We start from the raw sequence: 7,879 nt of genomic DNA, 5'->3' as shown, positions 1-7,879 counted from the left end.
ATGAATTGTCCTAATTTATATATTACTCCATTCAATTCCACCGAAGGAGTTAATGTGAGTGAATGATTTGATTAGATAAATTTTTGAATGATTTGATTAAACAAACTCACTTTCAATTGCAGATGGGTTGTATCTTTATTTTATTCTGTGATTATATTTTATTGAGGTTTTACTCACTTATGCTCAAAGTGGTGATATTGTTATAGGTTCAAGTTTGAGTTCTATAGCCCATTTAGTCATTGAGATTAAGACGGTGGATTCAAGTCTCACCGCATCAGAGGGTAAGACATCGGGTTAGGGTCTTATGCATTATGATGATAAAATGTTGAGTTCATGTCCCATCGATTTATGCCTAAGACGCCTTTATATGGATAAGAATTTGAGATAAAATCTCAATGCACTATGTTGATGATATTATAATGACTAAGGCAAAATAATGGTTATTTGGTGAAAAGTCATGAAATATGTCCCGTTGAATATGCTCCATTCTTTGAAGTTAATGCGGTAGCAGTGCATAATATGTCTGAAAGAAGACAAGTGATTGAATGTACGAATATAAGTGTGGAGGGACAATATGATAATAATCATCAAAATTGATGATATTTTCACACGCTTATTATGATTACAAAGATATGTTAGAGAAAATTTCTCTACAACCATATGTATGTCTTGATTTGCTTCTGAATTAGGAATATTTTAAAAGAAGCTATAAGCTATTATAATTTGATAGGCTTAAGGAATGATTATATTCCATTCCTGAAAATGGAAAACTTATTAATGCAAACGTGCGTTTGATTATGATGGTATCACAACTCACCTCCGAAAGAGGCTGAATAATTGAGAATAGTTATTTTGAAATCCACTTCTAAAGTAGTAAATCTGAAAGTTATTTATGTAATAGTAAATTTGATATTTACTAATGTCAAAAGGTACATGTCATGGTAAACTTGGAGTTTGCTGGAATAAAAATTCATAAATTGACATGAACGATTGTGGCATCCCAAAGATGTGCATACTAAGTACTGAACATATATTGAAGAATTAAAAAATTCTTCATTTATTTTAATGTTGCTTGTTCTTATGATAATTTGGTTTATATAGAATAACAAATAAAAATAATTAAATTATTATAGAAGAAGGAAGTTCAAAAGAGATAATAAAATTGAAGGCCTAGGAATAATTTTATAGAGGATATAAATTATTTCAAATTAAGAACTTATTAAAAAATAAATGATTTATTGAGCAGAATGTGTATTCGTAGTGAAAGATAATTATTATCTTAAGGAAGGGAAATTCAGGGATACGTAGGATGGTTGAGGTTTAAAGGGGGTGTAGGGAAAACTTATTTGGTAAATTTATGAAAAATAGTTTGATTTCATGCCAGATCGCTCGACTACGGAGGCCATTCACCTTGTGAAGAGATTAGTGGAGCGGTTTCGAGAGAGGAAGAAGGACTTGCACATGGTGTTTATTGATCTTGAGAAGGCATATGACAGAGTTCCTAGGAAGATTCTGTGAAGGTGCTTAGAGAATAGAGGGATGCCCGTGGCGTACATTAGATCGATTCAGGACATGTATGATGGCACAAAGATTCATGAGAGGACGGTGGGTGTGATTCAGAGCACTTTTTAGTTTTGATAGGTTTGCACCAGGAATCAAATCTTAGCCCTTTATTATTTGCCTTGGTGATGGATATTTTGACGCGATATATTCAAGGGGAGGTGGCTTGGTGTATGTTATTTGTTGATGATGTGGTACTGATTGATAAGACTTGGGGAAGAGTTAATGATAAGTTGGAGATTTGGAGACAGACCCTTGAGCCTAAATAATTTCGATTGAGCAGGACCAAGACGGAGTACTTGGAGTGTAAGTTTAGTGATGTGTTGCAGGAGGCTGACATGGTTGTGAAGCTGGATTCTCAGGCCATTCAGAGAAGGAAAAGTTTCAAGTATCTGGGGTCTATGATTCAGGGCAATAGTAAGATTGACGAGTATGTCACGAATCGTATCGGGTTAGGGTGGTTGAAATGGAGGTTCACTTCGGGAGTTTTATTTGATAAGAAGGTGCCCCCGAAGCTTAAAGGTAAGTTCTATAGAGTAGTAGTCCGACCGACTATGTTGTATAAAGCAAAATATTGGCAGTTAAGAACTCCCACATTCAAAAGTTGAAGGTGTCAGAGATGAGGATGTTGCGATGGATGTGTGGTCATACCAGGAAAGATAGGGTGAAAAGTGAGATTATTTGGGAGAAGGTGGGGGTGGCTTCAGTGGAGGACAAGATGCGAGAAGTGTGATTACGTTGGTTCGGGCACGTGATGAGGAGGGGCTCTGATGCTCCAGTGCGGAGGTGTGAGGCACTGGCTATGGATGATTTTAGGCATGGTAGAGGTAGGCCGAAGAAATATTGGATGGAGGTGATTAGGCATGATATGGAGTAGTTACAGCTTACGGAGGACATGATCCTTGATAGGAAGATATAGAGGACACGGATTAGGATAGAGGGTTAGGGGGTAGGAGTGTGTCAGTTACAGGAGCGTTCTTTATTTGTATTTAAGGTTTCTTGTTCATGGTGTTGAGTGATGTCTATGATTTCGGATAGATAGTTTTTAGTATTATCTTGTAGTTATAGTATTATTTTGTGGATAGCGGTGTTAGTTTATTTTGCATATTTATTTTGCATATTGTACTAGTCTATACGTATTTATGTTTTGTGATTGCTATACTGTAATCGGTCCTAAGCCGGGGGTCTATCAGAAACAACCTCTCTACTTAATCTGAGGTAGTGGTATAATCTGCGTACACTCTACCCTCCCCAGACCCTACTATGTGGGAATACACTGGGTATGTTTTGTTGTTGTTGTTATAGTTATTTGATAAATAATTTATGTGAAAAAATAATTTTTTGTCATATTTAGGCAATTTTTTCTTGGAAGAAAATATTTTAAATTTTTATAATCAAGAAAATATTTTAAACTTTTATAATTAGGCAATTCTTTTCGTCAAAAAAATATGATAATAGATAGAGGTAATGATTAATTGATGTTCTTGATATTTAGTGAAGGATAAAAATTGAGGAACAAAATGATTTTAAATGCAAGTTAACTTGTACATTAGTTAAAAATAGATTATTAAAATATTAAATATATTAATTATTGGCAAGCATGCTCACAAATACCTAAAGATTTTCCTTATAATAAATAATTAAATTAATTAACAAAACAATAAAATTAAATTTGGAGGGAAAGTTAAGGTTCTCGAGAAAATAGATTTCTAATTATATTTAGTGAGTTAAAAGGAGAACAATACTCCCTCCGTCCCATTTTACTTGTTCCAAATTGAGATAACACAATAATTAAGAAAAATAATAAATAACATGGCTAGTTTACCAAAGTAATTCTATTAAATGGTGTTTACATTTTAATTTTAAAAAAAGATAAGTAATGCAAAGGTAAAACATGGAAAGAAAAAATTATTTTATCTTGATAAGTAAAATGAAATATCAACTTAATCAATTTGAGATGGATAAAATGAGATGGAGGGAGTATAATTAAACACTAAGACGTTTTTTGGACATAGGCTTTTGGGACGTTTTGCTTTTTCCTTTTTGAAAACCAAAATTGCCTAACCGAAACATTTAATAATTTCTTCATTCCATTTTCTGTGTGGTCGCTATTTTGTTTTTGGTCCGTATAAAAAAAAATATCACTTTTCTTTATTTGATAACTATTTAATAATATCATTTTCATTTTATCCTTAGTTGGATCCATTTATTAAGAAAAAATAGCTAAAAGATAAATATTAGAATAACTTTAAAAGTGACAATTTTATAAAGTGGAGTAATATTACACCATGCCTACCCTAACTTAAATCATTGGCTTTAAGAATAAAATATGCTAGTGTTCATTGTCAGTGACTCCACCACTTGCAATCTCTTCCACTTCACCCAAGAAATTCCTCTCCTGCTTAGAGCTTTCATCAGACATGGAAGAAGTTCAAATCATTTCGAACTGTTTAGTTGGAGCAACATCAAATGAATCAATTTCACCCGCGAAAGACATGTCTAAAATTGAAATGACACCATGGGATTTACAATTCCTTCTTCTTGACACTATCCAAAAAGGTCTTCTTTTCCACAAACCAAAAGAAGAAAATCATAATACTCCCAAATCATCACTCATTGACCACTTAAAAGAATCTCTTTCTCGCACTTTACACTTTTTTCCTCCTTTAGCCGGCCGTTTTTCGACCATCGAAAATATGGATGATGAAACGGTTTCTTTCTTCATCAATTGTAACAACGGTGGTGTGGAATTCACCCATGCCAGTGCTCCAAAATTAACTGTATCTGCTATTCTTGATTCTACACGGGTGCCACTTATTGTTCACCATCTTTTCCCACTAAACAATATTCGAAATATCGAGTGTGTTACTGAGCCTTTATTTGGGGTTCAAATAACAGAGTTGGTTGATGGTTTTTTTATTGGATGCACTATGAGTCATAGCTTAGGTGATGGCGATTGTTTTTGGCATTTCTTCAATTCTTGGTCCGAAATCTCTCGTGGATGCCAAATTATTTCCAAAATTCCAGTTTTCGAACGTCATTTTCCTGAGGAAATGAAAATTCCTATTCACCTTCCCCTAAAACTAGATGATGAGAAATTGCTTGAAATTCCACCTTTAATGGAGAGAATATTTCATCTTAGTAAAGAAAGTATATGTAAACTCAAAGATAAGGCCAATTCAGAAATGGATGTTAAATCGATTTCTTCTCTGCAAGCGTTTTTGGCTCACCTATGGCGCTCTGTTACCCGTTGTCGGAAGCTTGATGATGAGAAAGAAGTTGTCATCATCATTATCATTGGTAAGTACAATTTGTTTTAATTAAGGTTAATGCGTTGGAATCAGAATGCACATCGGTATTGTTTCTAAATTTGAATATAGAAGATTAAGATTTTTATTTTTTAATATGTCGATGGTTTGTGTTCGCTAATAAAATAATTATCATCCTTTGATTAAAAAGTAATTAAAACGTTTATATTCGCGTAGTGATTGTGATTGTAATAATGGGTTAGTGGCTAGTAATGGTGTTGGTGTGATTGTTATAATGGTGGAGGTGGTTAGTGTGTAGTAACTAGAGTGATGGTGGCGGTTGGTAGTGATAGTGTTGCTGTGTTGGTGAAGTTCGTAGATGTTAGTAGTTGGCGACGTCAATGGTGGCGGATGGAGAATGTATGGTGATGGATGATGCTCGTGGTAGTTCGCGACAATGCTAGTTTTCATGTTGGAGTCAATGGCGGAGCCACAGTCGACAAAGGGTGGTCAGATGAACACCCTTCGTCGGAATTTTTTTTCGAGTATATAGGTTAAATATAGATATTTAAAGTAATATACATGTTGTTGTACACCCTTAACAAGCTAGAGAAGCATAGTCCAGTGTTCAAGAGTATGCATTTCCGCATCAACAATCCGGGTTCTAACCTTGACAGGTGCAACAGTGCTTTATTTATTTATTTTTTTAAATAGTAAGGGCAAATATGAACACCCTTAACCAAAAGTCTGGCTCCGCCACTGGTTGGAGTGATTTTCCATAGTGGTGGCGGCGGCGGTGATGACGATATCGTGGTGGCAATGGATATAATTATGAGGAGGGAGGTGATAGATGTGGTAGTGATTGATAATAATGGTTGGCAGTAGTGATTACCGCCTTCTGCTAAAGCTGTATGATAATTGTTTGAAAAAATCGACATTCCATCTTTAATCGAGCGGATTTTTCCTCTTCGTAAAGAAAGTATAGGTAAGCTCAAACCAAAAGCAAATTCAGAAATGAGCGTTGAATCGATTTTTTTTCTGCAAACTTTCTTGACTCATCTATGGTGCTCTGTACTCGTTGTCGGAAGCTTGATGATGAGAACGAAGTTGTCATATGTGATAAGTGCACATCTTAATCCGAATGCACATCTGAATAATTAATGTATTGTCTCAAGATTAATATTGCACATTGTTTGTTTTCCAACATGTCAATGGTTTGTGTTTGATAATTCTTTGTCCAAATAAGGGTTAGAAAGAGGAAGTGAATCACTACCTTCCCTAAATAGAATCATCATTTGATTTAAAAAATAAACTATTTGACTAAAAAAATACTTATATTCGCAACTCATGGTGGACATGATTTATAAGTGATATTGGTGGTGGTGATAGTTATAAGGGTGGAGTTGATTTGTGTATAGTAACTAGTGTGAGAATGGTGGTTGGTAGTAATAGTGATAGTGAAGTTGGTTAATATTAGTAGTTGGTAGTGTTGATCATAATGGTTGAAGAAAGAGCGATGATTGACGATGTCTTTGGAATAGTTGACAGTTATGTTCATTGTAATGGTCGAGGTGATTAGTAATAGTGATTGGCCGCATGAGTGATAGTGAAGGTGGAGGTGGCGGTGCTGGCAGTGGCTGCAAGTGAAAATAATTACAGTGGAGAAGGTGGTAGGTGTGGTAGCGACTAATAGTAATGAAATTGACAGTAGTGATAGCGTGACGGCAAAAGTAGTTAGTGGCGGCGGCTAGTGATTGACAATAGTAATGGTGGTTGACAATGATAGTGGTGGTTGTGATGACCTAGGTGGTTAGAGGTGGTGATTGATAATTATGAACAGAGTGAGGTGAGAATTATCAACACACAATATATTTTTTTCCCTTTTATAAAATTGGTTCTGATTTACCCTTTTCATTAATGACAAAAAGATTTCATTCACGGGAAAATTTGAGGCCTTAATTAGTCTTTTTTTTTTTCTTAATTTCTCTGTTAGTAAATAAGGAAATATTTGGATTTTGAACCAATTTTATAATGGTAGAAGCATATTTTACCCTAATTAGCAACGGGATAGCGTACTTCAGCCATTTTTAAAAGTTTAGTGGCGTATTTGAACCTTTTCGATCCCTTATATAAATTGAAACAGGAGGAATAGTTAATTATATGTTTTCAACAGGTGCAAGAACAAGGCTAAATCCTCCTCTTCCAGAAGGGTATTTTGGAAATGCAGTTCATATCAAGAAAGTGAAGATAACTGCAGGGGAGCTACTAAAAAATGGACTAGGATGGGCTGCAATGCAAATGAACAAGATGGTTGTTTCACAAAACTCTGAAGAAGTGATGAAATTTTATAAAGAGTGGGTTGAAAATCCACTTGTATTCTGTAAGGGTTCAGTACTTGTGGGAAATACTCGTTTGGGCATTAGTAGTTCTCCAAGATATAACATTTATGGTACTGATTTTGGTTGGGGAAAACCAGTTGCTGTGAGAAGTGGAATGGCAAATAAAAGTGATGGGGTGATTACATTATTTCCTGGTGTAGAAGAAGGAAGTGTAGATATTGAAGTTTGTATTTTGCCTGAGACTTTGCAAGCATTGGAGAATGATCAAGAATTCATGGAAGCTATAACTAAGAATTAAATCTTCCATAGCTACTACTAGGATCATTTTTGTGTTGTATTTGTTTATTTACTTTTGTTAATCAGTAATAAATAATTTTGAGTAAAAATAATAGTTGTTCTTTGTTTCTAAATAATGCACATGCATGTATACGTGTGATTGTCCACTAATAAATTCATATGATCAAGTATCATTTTCACATAGATTTACGATCAACTATTTGTTAGATTAACCGAGAAACAAATCACAGGTTCGAACACCTATAAAGTAACGGAATATGCGAGAGGAAAGATGCGTAGCTTTATTCGCCATTATATTAAGTAATCGAAGACGAACAAAGTTGAGTCTTCCTCTCCTTTGCTTATGACGGCTGACAGTTTATGGGAATAATACATCTTCTGTTAAAGTTAGGAGAGGCGACCTAACCTTATATTTATAAGCTTAAAAGCCTTAAC

The 7,879-nt window shown here is 34.7% G+C and overlaps 1 protein-coding gene across 1 annotated transcript; it reads left to right on the top strand.

Annotated features, from left to right (window-relative positions):
- The first annotated feature begins 3,858 nt into the window (after positions 1 to 3,858).
- On the top strand, positions 3,859 to 7,533 carry LOC107857394 (protein ENHANCED PSEUDOMONAS SUSCEPTIBILITY 1). Its single transcript, XM_016702276.2, has 2 exons — positions 3,859 to 4,860; positions 6,982 to 7,533. The coding sequence occupies exons 1-2, from the start codon at positions 3,981 to 3,983 to the stop codon at positions 7,443 to 7,445; spliced, it is 1,344 nt and encodes a 447-aa protein (XP_016557762.2). The 5' UTR covers positions 3,859 to 3,980; the 3' UTR covers positions 7,446 to 7,533.
- Positions 7,534 to 7,879: the final 346 nt, after the last annotated feature.

The sequence above is a fragment of the Capsicum annuum genome, unplaced genomic scaffold (assembly GCF_002878395.1).
Source record: "Capsicum annuum cultivar UCD-10X-F1 unplaced genomic scaffold, UCD10Xv1.1 ctg3574, whole genome shotgun sequence".
NCBI lineage: Eukaryota > Viridiplantae > Streptophyta > Magnoliopsida > Solanales > Solanaceae > Capsicum > Capsicum annuum.
The sequence above is the reverse complement of the archived record's forward strand: the minus strand, read 5'-3'. Positions and strand labels throughout refer to the sequence as shown.

Excerpts from the sequence above, each read along its gene's own strand:
- LOC107857394 (XM_016702276.2), top strand. The coding sequence starts at position 3,981 with ATGGAAGAAGTTCAAATCATTTCGAACTGTTTAGTTGGAGCAACATCA. Across the intron at positions 4,861-6,981 it reads TGTCATCATCATTATCATTG|GTGCAAGAACAAGGCTAAAT; the intron begins GTAAGTACAATT and ends TGTTTTCAACAG.